The sequence below is a fragment of the Crocodylus porosus genome, unplaced genomic scaffold, assembly GCF_001723895.1.
Source record: "Crocodylus porosus isolate Cpor-Errol unplaced genomic scaffold, CroPor_comp1, whole genome shotgun sequence".
In the NCBI taxonomy this organism is placed as follows: Eukaryota; Metazoa; Chordata; order Crocodylia; family Crocodylidae; genus Crocodylus; species Crocodylus porosus.
Window position 1 is genome coordinate 61,468,490 of NW_017728949.1, and position 22,406 is coordinate 61,490,895.

A 22,406-nucleotide genomic window follows, 5' to 3' on the forward strand; every position below is an offset into this window, starting at 1 on the left:
GATCCCAATTTCCATGTCCTAACTTGGTTATGACATTAAAAAAAAGAACAAAACAAGTCTTTTGGCAGCTGTTAAAAATAGAAAGGGAAAGAAAGGAATTTGAGATCCAAGATTTGTCACCGCTAATGAATTCAAGACAGGCAGGCTTCAACATATATGTGAGTACTGACAGAGACCCTTGTATTACAAAATTTCAAACTACAACAGATAGTAGTGTCTCGCACGCTGATTGTGTCATTAACCCGGGGCTTCCCCCTGCCCATCCCCCTGGTACAGCCAGCAGGGTTGAGACAGACCCTAATCCTTGACCACTGCTTTGTCCACCTCGGCCAAAGCCAACCTAGTGAAAACTCTGGGGCAGCAGCAGGAGGTGCGCTTGGTTTTCTTACGGCGCCCAGGCAGGCCTCCTGCAGAGGTGCACTGCGCTGTCCTCCTTTTATTTCGTTGTGGGCGTAACTTGCTTTCTTGGTAAACGCTCCTTGTACAATATTTTGGCTACAGGAGTAGTGTGCCTAATAGGAGGTGCGTCCCAGAAAGCTGTTCACCTCCACAGCGAGTTTTTTTTTTTTATTGCATAACATGTGAGCTTGTCCTCCCTCGGGACGGGAATGCAGCCAGCAGCTGGCTCCTCCTCCCCACTCCCGTGGCTCCTCCTGCTTCCAAAGGTGGTTTGCTTCCAAGCTAAGAGCAGAGACAGTGCTTGGCGAGGAGTCGAGCTGGTGCCCGGGGCTGGGTGGGGTTTGAGGGGGCTGTTTGCCATGAGCAGCACCAGAGCAGGATGAAAGGTGGGAGGTGCAGCTCTTCCAGCAGCTCCTGTTTGGGATGGTTCCTTGCAAAGTGCTGCTGCTGCGGCGCATGCAAAGGTCAGTAGCTGTTTCACTCTGCTCTCTCCCAAAGTAGCTGTGTGGGGAAAAGCTGAGTTAGGAAGAGGGGGTGGAGGTGGAGAGCTTTTTGGGAAGGATTTGATGTCTGTAACCCTATACAGAACTAGGCATTTGAAACTGGCCAAGTTAGACACTTGGGTTTAAGCGGGGTGGCACTGGGAGCATGACTCCCGTGTTGCAGGACCCAGGGGTTTGGGGGAGCAGAGGGGGAAGGGGCCTTGTGTGGTAGACCTTGAAACCCCGATCAAAGGCAGTGGCTTGGGGCTCAGCTTGGCTGTGGATCTAAACTTCTCGGCTGTCACGAGATCGTACAAATCATCCCGCGCAACAAGCAAGCGTACAGTGTGACAAATGCCTTTAAAGTCATGTTCATGCTTTGCGCTGTCAAGAGCGCAGCTGCTCTTGATCAGCGCCGAGTAAGTGAACGTGAAACTTGGTGCCGCAAAATAAAAACACCTTCGTGCCTGGTAATGTTTGTAGGACGTGGGTTTTCACTACCCACTGGAGGGGGGGAATCAGTAGGGTGAGCACAGAACGGGGATTAATTACCCTTCTGTGGGGTAATCACAAATCCAGAAGTCGGTGCATTGAATAATGGCAGGTAAACCTGCCTCAGAAATGTTTGTTTAGCAGGACAGTGTCTAAATTTGTCCTTATTATCATTCTTTCTGGGTTTGTTTAGTATCTTATTTTCTGTTCTGAACTTGTACATGGAGGCTCTGCCATCTCATGGGAAATAACAACTTTTTTTTAACCATTTAAAGGAGAGCTGTATTTATTTCCCTAGGCTGACATAACTGCTTACAGAACAGATGTTCTTTCCAGCTGTGGTGGGGTAACAGCACCAACAGAAACCCCGTTGTTCGCCTTCTCAGCACATTAGCCCTAGTTACACAGGCTTGGAAAGTAAGGTTGGCAGCAACCTACTGAAATTCCATAGCAGTGCATTGACTAGTCTCTCCTGTGAGGTTTTTGTAAAAGGAGAGGTGTGGAGGGGCTTTTTTCTTGTGGGGAGGGTAGAAGGGTGTTGGGTTTTTTTTCTGGGTAAAAAAAAAACCACACCCCAAAATCTTGGAGTGTAGAAACAGTCCCATGCTCTCTAGCAGAGGTCCCCAAACTGTGGTACACATAGCCCTGGGGGTACACAATTCAGCTCTGGGGGGTTCGTGGGAGAAATTGTGTAATGGTGGATTTAATTTTCATTATAAGTGGGATTTAAGGAGTTAAGCTATGCGGGTAGGGGGATGAGGGCAGCTGGTAAATTGGGAAGGGGGTATGCAAGTTTAGGGCTTATAGAAGAGCGGTTCCCAATTTCACTCGCTGTCAATCTGCATTTTCACAGAATGACACTTACTTTAACGCAGGACACTTAGGACTCTGTAGGAGCCAGCGTGAGGAGCAGTTCCTCACCCCAGGCTGTTTTGACAGAAACAAAACCTAATTCACTTGTGTCCTTGCACTCCCCTCCTCCCCATCCCTACCACCCACCATAACCACTACACCCCCCTGCTGTCTGGTACTCTCGACTCTGCATCAGAGCGGCTTTTGGCAGCAATCCACCATCCTCAAGCCGTAAGAAGCATCTCCTTCACATCTGAGTCTGCGAGCAGACTTGAACATTGTTCTTAGGAAAGCAGTTAGTTTGGGCTCTTTTTCTGCAGGAGAGACTGCTCCGCTTACTTACGCTGCCAGCTGAGCAGGTTTGTAAGCCCCGTGTGTTGTGTGCTCAGGGCTATTACGGGCACAGGCCAATGCTGTAGTTTTCCTAGAAATGTTTCGGGGACTTGGCATTCTTGTATTTAAGGAGTCAGCAGCCTAATATGTGGCCTTTTACTCAAATACCCATTTCCACGCCCTGATGGAAAGCTTTGCTTACCTTGCTTGTGTTGAAGGGCAATGTTGCATTTCCAAAAATGCTCCCTCTTTTTTTTTTTTTTTTTAATAGCATTTTGCTTTGCTCCCTGTTTGCTTTGCTCCCTCTCTGGCATGCTTGTCCAGGAACACAAAGAGAGGCAATGCCCTAGGAAGCCTCTTGCTTTGGTAATCTGGAGCCCGCTGCGAGCACTCATTGTTGAGAGAGACAGGCGGGGAAAAAAGCAGAGATGTCAGTGGTCTTGATGGATGCACCCAAAGGAGCTGGAGCCAGAGGTCGGTGTGGCAGCCAGCCCTTCAATAAAAGCAATAATGCCTGATGGCTTTATTAGATGGGAAACTAAGTGTCCCCTTTGCTAGCTTATTGGTGCATCTATCCCTTCACTTCTGCCCTCTCTGTCCCAAAGGTTTAGAAGAGGATGGTGCCTGGACCCTCTTCCCTCGGAGAAATAAGTGTTAGTATTTGTGCCAAGAAGGGAAGTAAGGGCCAATGCAAACCAGAGGAGGACTGGGCTAAAGTTGAAAGGATACATTTTATCCTATGGGATCACAAGGTCAATAGCACAGGAGAAGTATTTGGGAGCTTTTTTTAAAGTCTTTTTTCTGGGTTTGGACAGGATTGACATGCATTGAGAACAGCTGCTCCTCACAGCGAAGTACAACCAAGCCTTTGGCTGGTGAAGGCTAGGGCTGGATGGGCTGTCTAGATGCCAGGTCTTCCTGAGCCAAGGCCCTTGATTCAGCCCTGGTAGCCAGGTAGGCAAAGCCGCAAAGATTGAGGGCGCCAAAAAAACTTGGTTTGGCTTTTGGGACTGAGTTGCACGAGCTAAAGCTTTTCCTGCCTGTGGAGTGTGCTGGCCTGCTGTCTCTGGTCTTCCAAGAAGTCGCTCTTGGCCTTGTTTGGCAGAGCAGGCTGCCGCAGAAATGAACCTGCAGTATATTCCAGTGCTTCCCATGCCATCAGCAGGTAGGAAAATGCATACCCGAACCTTAACAAAACAAAGAAAAACGTGGCTGACCCGCAGCACCTTTGTAAAGATTAATTCTAGTCTGGTCGGAGTCATTCAGACCCGTCAGTCCATTTTATGAGCTTTAATTTGATCAATGGAAAATGTAGCTGAAAAGGGCTCTAGGACAGACTGCCTTTCTAACCCCACGATGCATGGCTTTGCAATGCAGGCGATCTGCTCAGCTGATACTGCATTAGGCCCAAAACGATCCTGCAAAGACAACGACGTGGGCCCAGCTGTGTGTTCGGCCTGTCCTGATTTCTGGTGTGACTTTTACAGGGTGTCCAATCTGCACCGCATGTGCCAGGCAGGGGGGAATACCTTTTGGGTGCCAAACAAGGGAATGACCTCTGAGCTTGGTACACAGAGTCCTTATCTGTTGCGGTCTTCTAAAAACCCGCTATCTGCTGAACAGAGACAGCGGCAGGAATGTGACTGGAAAGAATTTAATGAACAAGCCACTGTACAAAACAAATGTCAGCTGTCAAGGACAGGTGGCTCGTACCCAGCAGAGTCTGGTTGATGCCCTCCAACACACTTCTGGACTCTTTGTTGAGTCTCACAGATTTAGTGTCTCCCTAGTGCCTGTTCTTGGGAACATCTCTAGGAAGGACGTCTTTCTAGAGGGTAGGGGGTATGGTGGGGGGAAGAGAGAGTCGCTACTTCCCTTCCATTTTAACCTTCTGGGTTTTCGGCTCTTGGCTGCCCATACGCCAACACAAGGTATGCTTGTGTTACTGGTGATACCTGTCTGTTTTCATCTTGTCTTGTTCCTGGTTGCAACGGGTGCAGTGTCAGCTGGGGGAGAGGCATGTCACTGTCAAGCTGTCATCTTTAAAAAGGAAAGCTGCTGAGATGGTGAAACGCTGAAAACACATACGTTGACGGTTTGGGGCCATTCAGGCTATGGCATCATTGGTACTGCATGTCTTTTTAAGCTTGGAGAGAGAGAGTACCTTAATGATGCTGCTTGATCGCTAGAGGCCCAAGCATGGACTCTTCATTGCCAGTGGCAGCCTTTGTATTTTTAGAGATCTTCCTTTTTTCACTTGTGCCCTAGCCCTGCTTTTCAGTGGACTTGCTGTGGAAAATGTGCAGTGAAAAGGAATAACTTGTTCACAGAGCCGGCGGGTTTCGGGGCAGCCTGATTTCGATTTGGTCTTGTTGCTGCTAACCTGTAAAAGGCCCTCTCCCTCTGACTGGGAAGATGTGGATCTTCCTCCTGCTGGTGACAGCTGCCTGGCATGTCTTGTGCTTTGGCAGCACTGGGTTAAGTTTATCATGCCACAAAGTGACTTCTGATTTGGAAAAATCGACGCAAGTTTTTTGGTGCGTTCTCAAGTAGAAGTCTCCTGCCACCCCGAGTGGCACCAATGATTTGTATGCTGCCTAACATGGCAGGATTGCAAGGAATTGGTTGATCGTCAGTGTGTGGGATGGTAGGCAATGACAGTGTGGGAGATGCAGAGTCCAAGGCTTACTCCCAAAGGAGATAGCTAAACGGTGTGAAATCCGTGTGGCCTTGACTTTGGTTTGAATAACACGGGCGTCATGTGACGGGGCATTTGTGCAGTGGAATTTGTTGTCTTCACAGATATCTCCGATATCTTGCTCTTGGATTTCTGCCACCTCCTGTCCTTCACCTGAATGTGTGTGTGCACCTGCACACCATGTTTTCTATGCTTAGTTTCTCTATGACAGGTGCGTGGTCTAACTGGCCGCAGAGAGGAACAGAAATGAACAGCCAGGAAAAGTTATCCAACACACGCCGGGTATTGTGTGTGGTTTCTCCCTGCCCCATGCAGCCCTCTGTAGGAACTAGATAAGGACTCCTGCTCTGCCCTCGAGTGCAGAGAGCCGCGAATCCTAATATAGGAACGCATTTCGAGCATCTCATTTGCTTTCATCCATAAAAAGAGCAGGAAGGGCAATGGCCTCCTGCTGTTCCTCTGGCTGATTAACGTAATCAGCCAAAGCCCAAGAAACACAAGAACCTTTGCAGTGTCTCTTTAGGTCATCTTGTGTGCTAATGTAAAGAGGCACCCTGACAGTACAAAACTGACTGGAAGCAATCTGATATTAAAAAAAATAAATAAAATAAGCTCACATCCTAAATCTGTTCTGAAAAGCAGAAAGAAAGTGATTGCATCTCACTTGGAATAATTCGGTGTTCTCTGAAACAGCACCAGTGTACACAGGCTGGCACCTGGTTTATCTGTGGATAAGAAGCAATTATTTCCTAATTCTAAAGAGTAAATGCACAACATCACCCTGGAGCACCTGAACTCTTGAAGGAGTGAGCAACCCAAGGGCAAGTGTTGTTACTCAGTGAGACATCTGCGCTAAAGAGAAGATTCTTGCAATATATTCTAAATAGGGCCAGGCCCGGGCTTTATTTGCCTTTCAGTCAGGACCAGATTTTACAACCAGAGTCCCACTACTGAGCATGTCCTGTCTGAGGTTCTCTCAAGCTCCAGTCTGAAGCAGAGCTCAACAAATGGTCGATGGAGGTGTGTGCTTGTGGTGGGCAAGGTTCTTCGGGTAGATGTGATCGCTTTTATTCGACCGAGTAAGAAAAGAGAAAAAGTTCTTTGCAAGCTTTTGGGTGCAATCGCCCATCTTCAGGCATAGGGAGTCTCTGCTGTTCTGAGACTCCAAGAAGATTAATGAAGTGAAGTTCGTAGGCTCGTCTACGAGAGGTGTTTTGTGCTATGGTGGGCAGGAGAGGGGCCCAGTTCCAGGCCCTAAGCCACTTGATGTTTATAGAGAGATGCAAGGCACCTGAATTAAACAGGTAGTTGATAAATGTATTGGTAATGCAGAGCATGCATGCAACCTACCTTCACAGCACTGCCTTGCTCGGCCTCCCAGCATTTGTTAAAAATGTGCAACTTCAGCCCCTGATAGGCTGCCCCAAGCTCAGTGGCAACAAAGATATGGATGTTTTGGTGCAATGTGCATCTGAAAGAAGATGTCCTCCGCAAGCTGTATACAGACAGGGAGGTGTGGTAGGAAAGAGAGCCATTTTCAGTGGTGGATGAGAATTTATATACGTCAAGTCAAAGGTACTTCTAAGCCTAAATGCCTAGTGCCAGTAGGCCAGTTTCTGAAGCCAACAGCACACAAGGGAGAGGGATGGCCAGCATCATGTCTTTACCCAGGTACCCATTCGTTAAGCCAACTGGGGGCAGCTTCTGACATGAGTCCAGGGATGAGTTTGAACTTGCGCCTCTGGAAACATAGCAAAATATCTATTGCTGAAGGGACGGTTAAGACATCCATCTACAACTGTGCCAGACAGTCTACTGAATAATCTAGAATACAAATGAGCAACCTGTTGTAGTACAATATTTAAATTTAAGTAGAGCCGCGCTTAATGAAGTAATGGTAGTACACCACCCTTAATGGAAATAAAATGTTTTTTGTATAGTTACCCTTTATTGGAAGGTGACCGGGCACAAGACAGATTGATTTGAATTGGTATTATGCAAGGTTGAAATAAAGAGCATGCTCCCCTTCCTTTTCTTCAGCAGTCAGCGCCTGAATATGAATAGCTGTGTGCTCATGTATGCCAGCTCTGAACTTTTTTTTTTTAATTGCAGAAGATAAGAAGCTTGACTGAATGTCAAGCCTTCCCACTTCAGTATATTACATGAGGAAAATAGGAGGCCCAGTGTTTCCCATCTGCCTTTAGCAAACTGTAATTGAAAATCTCTCTCCTTTGTCTCTCCTTTGCACTAGCCTAATTTTTCTTCTCCCCTTCTATATCTCTGTCTGGCTGTACTACCTCCTTCCTCCTTTTTCTCTCTTTTTTTTTTTCCTCCTTTATGGATTTCTGATTATTTTTCAGACTAGTGGAAGACATGTAGCGTAAGATTAATCAAGTCAACTTTTCTTGGCTTCGCAAGTAGTGACTCTGTATGGTAAAGTCTGTGCGGTCAGTCTCCTCCAAGGTCTTGACTAAATGGTCAGAAATGCTGAGCCTTGCTGGAAGTTGGGGATATTTGGCTCGGCTGCAAGTGCTGTCAACAGAGCATTAATACCAGCTATCTCTTTATTAGGTAAAAAGCAAGTCCTTGTGAAAAGGATCTTTTTTAGAAGGTGCTGGCTTGGATGAAAGTTGCAGGCATTAACGAGAATGGCAGAGTATTGTTAAGGAAATTAGTACCTTTCTGCTACATGATCTGCAATGAAGTATGTTCATATTAGGAAATGTTATGGGCTGGAATATATTATTTTCTATTTAAAACGGAGCCATGGCCACACGCTGTCAAACATAATGGAATGCCTGTCCAAATAGGATCTGTTGACATCAATGTGGCAGGGAAAAACAATAGCGAAGACGAAGGGTGTCGAACAAGTTTGTTGAGTTCCTTGGTGCTTCATGAAAGACAAATATGAGGAAGCTGCTGAATTCTCCAAGTAGGCTTCCTGGGGAAAGTCTGTCTCTGTGTTACTGCTTGTGGCTTTTTAGAAAGTTTGTAGTCTGGGCACTACCATCCTGCTACCTGGACAGGCTCTTGCACACGCTGGAGTACTGCCCAGTCCTTTCTGCTGTGCGGTTTTCACTGGATTCCCAGCAACAAGAATTTTTCTGGCTGGTCTGGTTTTTTTTCTCCAGCACATGCTTTAATACAATATATATTGCAAGTGAAATAAAGCCGTCTGGGCATGGTGTGTTCTCCAAGCCACATACACAGCATTTCCAGCGAGATGAACAATGCCATGCCTTACCCTTTTTTTCCCCCCCACTCAGCTTTCATTATGCTTTACAAAAACCTGGAGCTTTAAAACCTGTGTGGGTGCCTTTTTTTTTCACTTGAAAACTTTGTAGGTGTCGCTGTCTCTTTCAGTTGGACAGTCTCAGAATATGAATAATTAAATCAGGTACAGCTTCTGAGACTTAGTTTTGCCAGCATAAGTTCCTCTACGCAGCTAGCAGTAAGCTCTTTACATGATTATTTGGGTTTAAGCATTGTTAAATTGTACTTGTGCAAGAGATTTCTTTTTAACTGGAACATTAAAAGTTAGGCCAAGACTTTGGGAGCAGGGAGCGTGTGTTGTCATGTTGTAGTTACAATTGCGGACCAGTGTCACTGTGAAATGTTTCTTAATCTTGATCGCTATGCAAGGCTGCTTTTTACTGCCTTGCCAAGGATGTGTCCTCTTCTTCCATTGGTATCTAGGATTGCAAAAGAAACCCGTTGCCACTCCCAGTCCAAGTACTTTGGAAGGACGCCCTACTGCTTAGTTTATGTCTTTTCTTGCATCTCTTGAGGCCTACTGGGTGTGCTTGTACTGGGAATAGTAGACCCATGCTTCCTAATCTCTTCATTACTTGGAACCATTACATATGCCAAAAGATAAATCTAATTATAACTCTACGCACCAGCTATCTTTTTGGTCCTTCAGCTCGTCTTATCTCTCCTCCTTAAACTTGTGGCTTCCTCCTTTGAACCCAGTAGCATTTATAGATTTCTAGAGGCAGAAGGGACGTGGTAGATCATCGGCTCTGACCCCCTGCTCCAAGCAGGAAAGAGCGCTGGGGTTAGGGAGCCCCAGCCAGATGCCTGTCTAAGGTCCTCTTGAACACCTCCAGGCACGGGGACAGCACCACCTCCCTTGGAAGCCCGTTCCATATTTTGGCAACCCTCACCATAAAGAATTTCTTCCTTCTGTGCAATCTAAATCTGTTCTCTTTCAGTCTGTGGCCATTATTTCTGGCAACCCCAAGGGGCGCCCTGGTAAACAGAGTGTCCCCTATTCCCGGCTGACCCCCCCATGATGAGTTAGTAGGCTGCTGGGAAAGGGGGCATGCAAGATCGCCTCCCAGCCTTCTCTTGTGGAGGCTGAAGAGATTCAGATCCCTCAGTCTGTCTTCATAGGGTCTTACCCGCAGGCCCTCAACCATACGAGTAGCCCTTGTCTGAACCCTCTCAAGGTTATCCGCATCCCTCTTGAAGTGCGGCACCCAAAACTGGACGCAGTACTCCAGCTGCGGCCTCACCTGTGCCCTGTAGAGGGGAATTATCACGTCCCTGGACCTGCTCGTGATGCTCCTGCTGATGCAAGAGAGAGTGCGGTTAGCCTTGCTTATTGCCTCGTCGCACTGGCGGCTCATGGTCGTTTTTGCATCAGCCAGGTCTCCGAGATCTCGTCCCGCTGTTGTGGTGCTCAGAACGGTCCCCCCAGGCTATAGGGGTGTTGGAGAGTCTCTCTCCCCAGGTGCAGCACCTTGCATTTATCCTTGTTGAATTGCATCCTACTCTGATCTGCCCACTTCCCCAGCCTGTCCAGATCTGCCTGGATTCGCTCCCTGCCCTCCAGTGTGTTTACTGTGCCCCATAGTTTAGTGTCACCTGCGAATTTGGACAGGGTGCTTTCAACACCTTCATCCAAATCCCTGATGAAGAAATTAAACAGCACTGGTCCAAGGACAGAGCCTTGGGGGACCCCACTGCCCGCGTCCCTCCAGGGATTGATTTACCATTCAGGACATGGGAAAGGGGGCATACAGAAAAGATTTTTTTTCCAGTTTTCAGATTGTACACATAAGCAAGAGAACAAGAGCTTTCATAAAGATTAGCTTTACACCTTTCTGTCTGTAGCTGAATGAGTGATGTTGATATTATTTATTCAGATAACAGCACTGTTTTTAACTTCCATGAGTTCATATGACAATATAAGAAGCAACATGAATTTTGCTTTCATGCTGGCAACTCTAAAACCTTTCCACTTGCTGCAGGAGGCTATGCAAACTATAAAATTGTATTTATCTTGAGACTTGTAGTGAGATGAAAAATTTGATTTAAGGGGGAGACACAAAACAATTGCAATAAGTATACCTCCGCTGGACAGCTGTAAAGCATGTGCGGTAAGTGGATTGTGTTGCTTTTCTACCATCATTCAAAGATTGGAGTGGAATAGCTCTGGGTATTGTATGAAGAATGCTTAAATAAGAAGAAAAGCTTTGAAAGACCTAGGGAAAATTTCCTGACATTGCATTGGGCTCCATGCTCTACTAGCTGGTGGACTTCTTTCCCTAGTAAGCGGTCTGCACTGCGACACTTGAAACTATACAGAACTCTAAAAATAGTATAGATTATACAGAGCACATTAAAAGTAGTACAGATTATACAGAGCACATCTAGGAGGAGCAGGGCAGAAGGATAGAGCTACTTTTGCTTTTCGATACAGCAGAATATATTAATGAGATAGAAGACGGCTTAAATCCACAGAAGTAATGGAAAAGGAGGCAGCCCCCCAAACCCTGCCATCTCTCTCCGGGATGTTTTACAGCCTGCTCAGGTTGGAAGAGTGGTGGACCAGGAAGGGACTGCCATGCCCGGGCACGATCTGGGATTTTAGGAAATGGTATTCATTCAGAAGAGGTGGCACACAGGGAAAACCAGCCACTCTCTGAACCACTGTGGTTGTGCTTTAGAGCTGGGCAAGAACGGCGTTTTCTGTCACGGGAAAAATGGCCACTTTGAAAAGTGCCCCATTTCGGACTAAAGTGAAATCTAAATGAACACATTCTCTACTTCCAGTGAAAACAAATATTCATTTTGGCATTTTGATCAGGTTGAAATACTTTAATTTTTCATTGCACTTCTAATTTTAATTGTAGTTTCAATACAGTTTGGTATGAGGTTTTTTTGGACCAAAAAGGCACTTTTTTCATCAAAAGGTGAAGAATTGGAAAAAGCTTTGACTCACTAGTCAATTAAAGACTTCGCATGCTGCAAGAATCTGTGGAAGTAGATTTCACATCAAGAAATGCTGGAAGTTAGGCTATTAGGAAAGCACTTCACTGCATGCAGCTAAACAATACCAGTTGCCACCTAACACTTGCATTGCTACGCTTCCCTCTTAACTAAATAGTTTGGTGTGATGTAAAATAAAATAGGGAGGAAAAACTACAATTTCTTTTTAAGGACAGCTTGCAAATCTTGAGTCTTTAATCAGGGGTGAAAAGAGGTAGAGAAGTAAAGGGGCTGGGGTAAAGAGAGCTTTTACTAAGATATGCCGATAAAACTCTTCCTCCTGTATTTGAAGAACACTAATTTTTTTCTGTACAGCAAGCAACCATATTTATTCTTTGGATTTTTACTTGTTTCTGTTTGGCTGGAATTAGTCATGTCGGCCTTATTCTGGGAACGTGTTGGTTCACCCCAGCTGTGGGTGACAAGTTTCAGTGATGTGAAGTACGTGCCTCTCCCTTGTGAGTCTAATCAACGCTTTGGCCTCGCTATCAAGTCTACGGCTCTCCCGTTGAAAAACCTGGCCGTCATCCTCGCCCTACAGAGCGATGGGCCACTAAGCTTGTTTGTGCACGTTCTGGACCGCCATGTGCATTTAGTTTTGGTGCATCAAAATGTCCTTATTGAATCCTGACGAAACAAGCACTGGAACTGAAACTGGTAATAATAACGGTGTTTAAATTTGCAGTGTGCTCCCCTCTCCCCGGTCCCAAGGGAAAGCCAGTAAGTCCTGCCTTCATTTCTCTTGTCATGCATCTCGGGGTGATGTGTACCAAATCGTTTCATGCTGAATGTTTGACTGCAACACTGAGGCAGATTTGTAAGAAACCTACCATGAACACTAAGCATATTCAGATCTCCAAAACCCAACACTAACGGTTTTGGACTCAACCCACTGCTCTCAAAACAGTAGATTTCTGGTGCTTAATTTTCATGAACAGTTTCAGAGGATGTGAGAACCTAAGACCCTTTTACTGCATGTTTTGATCAAATATTTCTGGTTGGCCAACAGAAGAGTCCATTGAATTATTTGTTAAATGGATTAGGATGTGGTTGCCTGTGATAGCTGGGCACTGGACTTGGGGAATTGGCAGCTCCCTTCCAGGCCTGTTTTCTTAAGCATCTCTTCTCCATGCTGGTTTAGCATGTAGCAGAACTGGGGCCTGCAGTGCGCAGTGGTAGCACATCTGGAGATACGCCTCCAGGACTTTGGCAGTATTTTGGTGGGACTGCGTTTTATCCAGGCTGGCTACAATATTTTGCTGTGATGGTGACTATGCGTCCTGCTCCCCTGCTTTCAGCACTAGACGTCACAAAAAAGGGTTTTTTAGGGTTAAAGCCTTGTAGGTACACCCAACCTGGGGTAATATGTCCAATGTCCATATTAAAGACTGAGCCAGATGTGCACAAAGTGATTTCCCTGAGTTCATGCAGCCAGTCAGTGGTGAAGTGTGCATGAGAAGCCAAGCTTTCTGGCACCCCAGCCTTTTGGTCTATTTGCTAGACACTTTTTTCAGGTTTACAGGCTTGTGCAGTACAGAGCATCATAAGTAAGGGTGGTGAAACAGTGCATTCAAATGGCACTGTGAATTCCTTCTCCCTTCTCGAGGCACGAAGCATTGGCAGTTCCCATAACTTAAATGCAGATCTATGCCGTGGCCACCTTTGACAACGTGGCCACAGCAGTGCAGTGCCACCAAACAGTGCTGTAAGGCCCTCTGAAAATGCGGGGCCACTTGGCATAACTTAACCGCACACACTGAACAAATACTTTTTTGGGAATATTTTGAAAAGATGATGCTAATTATTCCTGTAGGGGGTATAATATGTGTATTTCTGTGAGCCAGTTTTAGCATCATGCAATTAGCATTTTATGGCCTAAGGACTCTGATTTAAGATGTCCCTTCATTACTGATTGTAATGTATGTTAATGAGAAATCCAGATGTATTTTAACTTGATGTATTCAATTGGCTAGATGCTTTTTGCATAAAAGCTGATAGAAAGGCTTATAATTGAAATGCATCAACTTGGGCGCGTTTCCTGTCTTCTGTGTTTTCATCCTTGAGGTTCAGTCATCTGAAAGGATTCTCAGATGTTAATTCAAGTCACCTTATTTCAAGTGAGGTCAGCTTCTCTGGGGGTGCACTACTCGTTGACTGATGGCCAAGACGACAGTCAATGGCAAAGTGGACTTTAGCAGTTAAGCTCTGGCTTCCTATCTGCTGTTCAAGCCACTAGCTGTGTTCTGCAACTTCGGTGTAGCATTACTGCCAGATATACTCCTGCAGATCAGCTAAGTTAATTATCTAGACTTCAGCACTGAGCTATGATGTCAGCAAAATAGTAAGAGTTTGTAATGAAACCCAGTCAGAAATCTGAGAGTGCCTGTGGTCAGACCAGGCCACCTTGGAAGTAGCAACAATGGACTGCCCAGATTTTATTTTTAAATTTGGTTTTCAAGTTGAGTGACTATTTGGTAAAGCACCTTTTCTTCACTTTTTAAAGTTATTTTAAGGTTGGTGGCTCCTTCTTGCCAATGTCCTGGGGTATAACATGTCATTTGATTTAATCCGCGAGGCACCAAAGATGCCAAGTAACGTGAAGTACTAAAGGAAAGGAAATGGTAGCATTTCTGACACAGCTGAAAAGGAGCGTGTGCATAGGTGCTTTGGGTTTTGAAAGCTGCCAGTGGACTGTAGTAGCCCAGTAGAAATCAGAATCAACAGGATTGGCCTGAAGTCTGACTTTAGAAAGGTCACTTGTTAAATCAGTTCATTAACATTGACTCTCAAAGGGCAGGAGCTTGGCAGCATGCACCAGAGACTTTCTCCTACCCAGCCAACTTCTGAGACAGGGGCAGAGATGAGAAATCTTTCTTCTTGCTGCCTTTTCGCAAATCTGGCATTGCAGTTTTGGAGCATCTTGCAGGTCCTTCTTGTTTTGTTTTTTCGGATGCTGGTTCCCCAGACTCCCTTTATGGAGCGCTAATGAACACAGAATGATGGGTCGGGGGTACTGAGTTCTTCTTGTCACTGTTTGGGGCTATTGGGTGATGATACAAATTCCCTAAAAAGGCTTGCTGAAATGAGTGAAAGCTTTAGCAAATGTAACTAGCAGCTTTTGGGGATATATTTAAAGCCCTGCAAGCTCACTAACCATTCTCCCTCTAACTTTCCAGAAGTCAAATATAGTAAACACTGGTACTTCATATCTTTGTGATCACTGTATACCGGTGAGGGCAAAATATGGCCCACGGGCTGGATGTAGCATGCCAGCCCGCAGGGCCCCTAAAAAATTTAGAAAATTAATATTTTTCTGCCCTTGATGGCTTGCCAAAACTCAGTAAGCGGCCCTCCACCCGAAATAATTGCCCGTCCTTGCTGTATACACTTCATTCATTCCTTCTCTTAGCCCATCTAATTGGCACCTCTGCTATAAACTTGTATCTTCCTTTGAAGTTGCTCTAGAAGGCCAGGGGTGGAGGAAGCCGCCACTGGAAGCATAGGTGCGGGAGCATTCAGTGCAACTTTGACAATGGCATCAGACATTTCTAAACTCATTCGTATGGTCGGTTATGTGGTGCTCACTGTAGCCCCAGGACTGTTTGTGACTTATTTTTATTCTATCCTTCTTTCTTCGGGGGCTGTTGGGCCTTGAATAATTTAAGAGCGAATGGAGGAGGAAAACGAACAAATGTTGCATGCATTTCCACCGTGGCTGCAACTGGTGTTTTTGCTAATAGGAGGCTTCTCCTGACCTTTTCTCGGGAATGGGCTTCACTAGACGCCCACGTTCCCCTGCCACTGCTTAATACAATCACGTGAAGAGCAGTGTATTTAGCGTTGCTCAGACCAAAGATTTAAAAAAATTAGTCTTTGCCCTGAGTTCTGCATAGCTTCCGAACATCAGAGGAGAGCTCCGCGTGCCTGAACGGCAGCTGCTAAATATTGGACACTTGCTTCATTTGGTTTCAATGCGTGCTTGTAAGCCATGCATCTGCCTGGAAAGCTTCATAAGTGCTCTCAAAATGATTTTTCTTCCCACACCCAAAAGCCTTTTTTGCAGAAAATTTATTTGCAAATCTTCTATTTTTGGTCCCCAGTACAGATCTGATTAGAGCTTCAGTTATTTCTACTAGGAATTGGTTGCAGTCATGTCCCCAGTTTCCTTTTGAGGTAAGAAGCTGTAAATAAGTCAGGACATTTATACGACTTCTCTGAGGTTGTTCTGGGAACCAGAAATGGAGGCGTAAGGCGGTGTTGGCTTCAGCAGTGATGTCAGCCTGCGGAGGAATCATTTCATGACATGTGGAAAAGTTCATACAGTAGTTCAATTTGGGAGCTGCTGAATGAAGCTGACCCTTGATGTTCTCTAAAAGAATAAGGCTTGTGTTGTGTTAACAGCTGGTCGGAAAACATGTGTAATAAATTTTTGGTTTTGTGTCTACCACCGGGATGAAAGAGGGGATTCCTTGGGCTCTCGTACGCTGACATGCATAGCAGAGAGTGACAAAATAGCTAGATCAAAGCAAAAAACACACTGGGTTTGGTTCTGCACTGGGTGCCTTAACATAAGGTGCCATAAAATGCTTAAAGCCACAAAAGCCTACTTGTAATTGCCAGTCCCTGGTTTTATTAGTGCTTCCCCTTTGTAGACGTTGCTTCACACACACAATTAACATTTCTCTTTTATTCCCTGGGTTACTTTCCAACATCAAGTTTCTGCGGAGGCTTCATGAGAGCTGGTTTTGTATTAAGCCTTCAAAAATCTCTTGCCAAATATGGAGCTAAAGAAAAAAAAAATTTAAAATTGGGGTCTGGGGAGTTTCACAGGGAATAGCAGTATTCCCCTTCCTGTGCAGCCACCAGGATTGCTCCATCCTTTTCATGGAAAAGGAGCGCTTTGTGAACCTGAAAGAGTGCTGGTGCTTAAAATCATTTCAAAGAATTGCTCAGCTGCCTTGACATAAATATTGGTTTGTACTTAGGAAAAAAAAAATAAATAGACTTTACAAAGTAGTATTTAAAGTTTCTCTTTCTCCAGAAAACTGCTAGCCAGCTGCGTTGCTTTCTGGGGGGAAATACTTCTATCCGAGTTCTTGCCAGCTGTGTTGTGCTTGTGCCAGCTTTGATCTGTGCTGCTTCAGACTGTCATCTCAGTATGCGTTTTCGACGGGTTTTCGGTTTTGTCTGCTTTTTGGGGGGGGTGCAGGGCAGGTTTCTGGGGGAGCCGATGAACACGAGGAAGGCCACAGCTTGTGCATCGTGTGGGCCAGTTGCTAACAAGTACATGACCTCTTTCACGTGTGCTTATTTAGTGGGAACTTCTTCTAAAGGGAAAGGAACATGTCTCATAGCGCAGAGAAGCCACCTGTTGTCCTTTGCTTAAGGAAAGTGCTGTTGGACGTGTTGGGGAAAGAAGGGACGATTTCCTCGTGGTCTCGGGGAGAGCCTGCTTGGTGTGGCACCCACCCCATTGCACTTCATCCATTAGACCTGAGTCTGCGGCGTACCTCGCACAGTGAATCACTCAATGAAACCCTTTTTCCCTGTGCTGTGCTACTGAGATGCTTGTCAAGGGCCGAGCCCCTCTATAACAGAAGCCGAGCGGCTGATCGGCCTGTCAAAGCAGCGCTAGCTTGTCAAGAAGGCAGGCGAGACAAACGCAGCAACTACTCGTCGCTAAAGCCGCCATTCTCGCCGGCCCGTTCTGTTGGGCGCGCGAGGGCTGCTGGCTGCGGTGATCGGGAGTGCGACGAGCTTGCCTGACCGCGGGCAGCTGCGCCGATCCTTTGTTCCATTAGGTCGGGTCTCAAACCGCTCTAGCTTTCTCCTGCAAGAGCATGGAAATACTTAGTGTAGGTTTAGATGCTGCAGGCTATTTCCCATCCTCCAGATGCTTGGGCATTAAGGTTTCCCCCCGTCCCCCTCGGAAAAAAAAAGGTTGCCTACAAAAGTGGCTTGCCCGCGTGGTATGCCGAGCATAAGAGAAACTAACTGCCCCGAACACTTCACTTGCCAAAGTAAATTGACTATTTCTTGCAGAACAGCAGCAATGCAATGTGTGAATTCATGGGGGGGTCTGTTGCTCAGCGGCCGCCTCTCCTTCCACAACCTCCCTTACGCTCCCTTATGCTGCTGCCTCTCCTTCTGCAACCACGTCACTCGTTTGCCGTATTCCCTCAGGTTGCAATACCTCATTTGTGCTCCCAGAAAGCTGCAGGCTTCTTTAAAGCTGGCTCCCCAGGTTTTCAATTTTATTTTGGTTTTTAAATCTCCAACTCTGGCGAGGTACAGATATCGCACTTCTACCGGTAGAAGTGCTCGATCAGAAACTGGTCTATACCCATAGCAGAACAAAAGCTTGGTTTAAAAAGGGCAGAACCCGGTGTAAGATTTGCAGTCCCCCCAAGGGAGGCTGTGTTGTGTTCGCTCCTGCCCGATCTAAACTCTGCCACTCCCAGAAACCCACATAACTTAGATCGATTCTGCCTCGGGTTGTTTTGAATGTCTGTATGCCTTTGAAACTTTCCTGAAGTTGCGTCAAACTTATACCTGGCCTCCAGACAGCAAACAGGAGCTTGCACTCTGACGGGCAAAGCGGAGACCCAGTGTGAGATGTCACCGTTCCCAGATCCTTGTGGGGAAATCCTTCTCTGAGCGATCATCGCCTAAAAATAAATTTGCTTAACTGAAACCAACCTCAGGTTGCCATGAGTTATGGATCATTAGAATAAGTTTCCAGGCACTCAGCTTTAATACATTACTTCCGTCTCGGAGGTGGGGCCAATATGAAGCGTCTGAACTTTTCATTTTGCCTGGGGCCTATTTTTATGTTTGAAAAGCATGACCAGAAAGATGCATGTTCCTGAACCTCAGGGAGACAAATGACCCTTTCCTTTTATGTGCAGTCTTCTAAATAAGCTCTTAGGAGCGCCCTCTGCTTTCGAGAAATCTCTACAAAATACGACTTTGTTTTAAAAAACCCCAAACTAACCCCCAAAACCCTTTTATTGGTTTCTTGCTCATTCCAAGTGATTCACTAAAGAGGCTATTAAGTATCTAGTGCAATTTTGAGACTATTAAATTTTTAAATATCTAGTGCGATTTTTAGTCTCTTCCTATTTTCTGTTAATTTTGGAACTCAACTCGTTTGCACATTCATCACTAAACCGGAAAGTCAAATTTGAATCCTCTGTAATTCAGAAGCCTGAAAAATTCCTCTTTGCCAGACACTTCTGCCTCTGAGCTTTTAAGCAGTGTGTGTTACTGGATATCCATTCGGGCACTGTGCTAGAATCAAATACACGAACGTGTATTCAATGAATGGATTCTATATAACTTTGTCATTTTGAATCTTGGGATAAATAATCTCCTGCCCTTTCACAGCTCCAGCTCTTGAAAAATTGTGCTATATATATCACTCTATAAACTAGTTCATTAAGATGCAAATCTACCCGGCCTCCTGCCTGGTTTCAGACCAACTCTGCAAACTAATGTTTCTTTGTGCCTAATCTCCCCCCATGTAAAAACAACCGTTTCCTGGCAGTTTTAGTTCATACCTCTTGAGTATTGCTGGAGGGGAGAAGTTGGGGTTTCGGTGAGACTCCAAAATGTAAATTCATTTGTCAGCTATCACCTCATTTTCAGCAGAGATGGAATCAAGCCAACCCCTTTGGATCTATCCATGTCCCCAGACTTCACAGAGTATGTGCAAAATCTGCACTTGAAAATGAATTATGTAGCTTGAGCTCGTCTTTGTTGATTCTTCTGAAGTCAGGTACCGGGGAATTTCTCCTGACTTCCTTTTGAGCAATAGTGTGGCCAGGGTTTGTTTGGGAAATGTACTTCATTGTGCTGAAACGTTTTGATGCTAACAAAAGCAATACAAGGAAACGTACATGCTACGTTCCAGGGTTCATGGTTTAACGTTGTATTGTGAAAGTTTAGTGTTACTGCAGGCATAAAGGATTTGTGCTCTAATTGTTCCTTATCCCTGTCCTACATGAGAGGTTGAAATGTTGTTGAGCTCTCTTGTGTTCCTGGAGCCTTTTGTGATAGCAGTGATTGGAAATGTGCTCTCTGTCATGTGGCTGCATTAATTAGCAGCAGTGTAAATAATTGATTGTTAGTTTCCTTCCCAGCATCGGGCTGGACTGTTGCCATGTTCTTCTCTCCTGAATGCTTCGGCAAAGCCTATTTAGGTCCAGCCATAAAATCGGGATATGGATTTCACTCTCCCTAAATCCCAAAGCTTAAGAATCTGATTTGGGCACCAAACATATAGGCACCCACAAAAGCTTCTGAATGCAGCTTCCAGCACACCCAAAAGATCCCATGAGATTGCATTTTAATGACAACCTATTTGAGTAAGAAGATTATCCTCATGAATAATTCCACTGACTTCACTGGATGGCTTGGACTGTAAAATATTACTCAATAGTGAGCACGTCTGCACAAGACTCTTACTGTGGAGTTGCCCAATTAGCTCCACAGTAAATGCCTTAGTGTCTACACGTGCAGCCCTATTGGGCCATGGGAAACTAATAAACTCCGCAGCATGGTAGAATTTGTAAAAACAGGCTGCAGCGACCCCGCTTAATGTGCTGCGGTCCAGGTGCACGGGCAGATGTGTGCCCAGGAGCTTCCCAGGAACAACAAATTGCAGAGCAATAATCTTTGCCATTTATTGCTGCCCCCTAATGGCATGTGTAGATGAATCCAGAATTGCTTGGGTTCAGACCGTCGGACAGGGTTCATTGATGAAACTTCCCATTAAGATACTGTTCCCCTGGTCTAAAACAGCATTTCATCCATCCATAAGCCACTAAATTAGAAAGAAAGAAAGAAAATACTGCAGGACTCTCTCTTGAGTTGTCCTTAAAAGTCTGATTCATTGGGATTTCTTCTGTCTGCAGGAATGAGACGATACTAACTGGGCACATCTATCCTAGATGTTTACTGTGGAGTCGACTAATTGGCTCTACAGTAAATGCCTCGTGTCTACGCATGCACTCCTCTTAGGCCACAGGAAACTAACTTACTCCACAGGAGGGTAGTATTTGTAAATACTATTCTGCTGCAGAGTAAATAACTCTGTGTAGCACATGTGGCTGGAGCAGGAGGATGCTTCAGTGTGGGGCTAGCCAGAAGGCAGCCCCACACTGCACCCCTGTGCCCCAGCCAGCCCCTCCACAGCACATTGAGCGTGGCAGGAGCAGCCCCAGGCTGGCAGGCTGACCCCTTGGACCCTCTGCCAGCTGGGGTTGCTCCAACCTGGCTCTATGTGCTGCAGTCCTGGGTGCACGTTTTAACAGTGTGCCCATGAGCAATAAACTCAGCACTAAGTGCCAGAGTTTATTGATCCACTTTAATTGCACATGTAGATGCGTCCACTGTGTAACAGTATCATCTTGCATTCTTCCAGTGCATGGCGGAGGTGATGGAGAGTTTTAAAATGACTTGTATTGAGCTCCAGTAACCATTTGCTCTGTTCTGGAAGTTACTGGGACTGGATGTATAGTATTTGGCATTAATAAACTACTGTATGATTATTTTTCCCCTCCAACTTGCGCTCAAGTGGACTGTTTCCAAGTAAACTTGCCTTTTAAATTTTGCAGATGTTTATTTAGCTTTTTGTTTAAAGTGACCAGAGTTTGTGAAACTGGTAGCACAAATGTTAAGGCTTTTAAACTGGATTGTGAATGTCTCTTGCAGCTGTGCTGCCAAGCCAAATGTTTCTTGGAGGTTTATGTAGAGGTGTTTTAGTGACGCTCCTCTCCTCTGAGTGACGGCTTGGCCAGGGAATGAAGTTCAGCTATAATAGTCTGCAGAACCCAATGCACACAGTTTGGTTCACGGATACATTTCTAAATGCTTGCATCCCGGCACGGTAGTTACATTATACTCGGGGGAATACAAGACCAGCTTATGCTGCAGCTGTTCCCAAAGATCTTGACAAACCTGCAGTCTGCTCTCAGGGCATGACCAGAAGTCCTGGTCTGTCCGTCTTTATGGATAATGGGAAATTCCTGAATTAACAGGAAACATGACTCTGCCCTTCTCACGCTGCTCCCTGCTTTTTCTTTAGCAAATTGTTTCCAGTCTGCTTCAGTAGGATCAGGCTTCCATAACTCATCATGCTGGTACTTCTGGGAACAGAAGAAATTAGAGGCAAATCCGTTCTCTTTCGTTTGATACTTTTCAGGGTCTGAATTTCAGTGCATTGCCAAAGATAGCCAACACATGCCTATTGAAAAGCATGTTTCTGCCTGCTATTTAGTAAGCCAGGCTTCTGGCGTAGGACAAGCCCTTGCATCTTACTATCCAGGTCAGTAGTGGTCTGCTCTAGATATAAATTGTGTGCTCAGCACTACTGACATAAATTGTGTGCTAGTGACATCTGGTTTGGCAGAAGGCAAATGTTGACGAGCTTTGAATTTAGCTGTGTTTTTTCCTAAATGGGGTTAGGAACGTTTTCCTGCTTGTATGGATGCAGGACAATACTAAGGTGCTGAACACTGTAGCTGTTAAACCTATCACAAGAAGGAAGCCATGGAAGTTCCTAGGAAGCTGTCCTAAAGTGAGGAAGACCAAACAGAACTATCCCTAAACCCTATCTGTCCTTCAGTGTTTGGAAGGGATGCCTTACCCTTGGCTGATGAAATTGCCATGGAGACTGGCCCCAGCCACACTGGCAGGGTGCGCAGCAGGGCAAGGAGCTATTCTGGAGCCACTGGGATCTTGTGGTGGGTGCAGCTTGGTCCAGGGTCAGGGCAGAGCTGTGATCTGCAGCCTGCATGCTCCAGGAAGGGGCACACAGGCAGCAGATCACGGCTCTGCCCCAGCTCCTTGCAGAGGTGACAGCCTGATCCTGA

At 45.7% G+C, this 22,406-nt stretch overlaps 1 protein-coding gene across 7 annotated transcripts in view; it reads left to right on the forward strand.

Moving 5' to 3' along the window:
- The window catches only part of KALRN (kalirin, RhoGEF kinase), a 750,361-nt gene that overhangs the window by 645,299 nt on the left and 82,656 nt on the right, over positions 1-22,406 (forward strand). Inside the window, exon 1 of one of the 7 annotated variants that reach the window (XM_019553786.1) lies at positions 677-863. The exons of the other annotated variants lie outside the window; for them this stretch is intronic. Within the exon in view, the coding sequence (XP_019409331.1) occupies positions 779-863 (85 nt within the window). The 5' untranslated portion in view covers positions 677-778. Of the gene's footprint in view, positions 1-676; positions 864-22,406 lie in introns of those variants that run through there. 7 annotated transcript variants of the gene reach the window in all.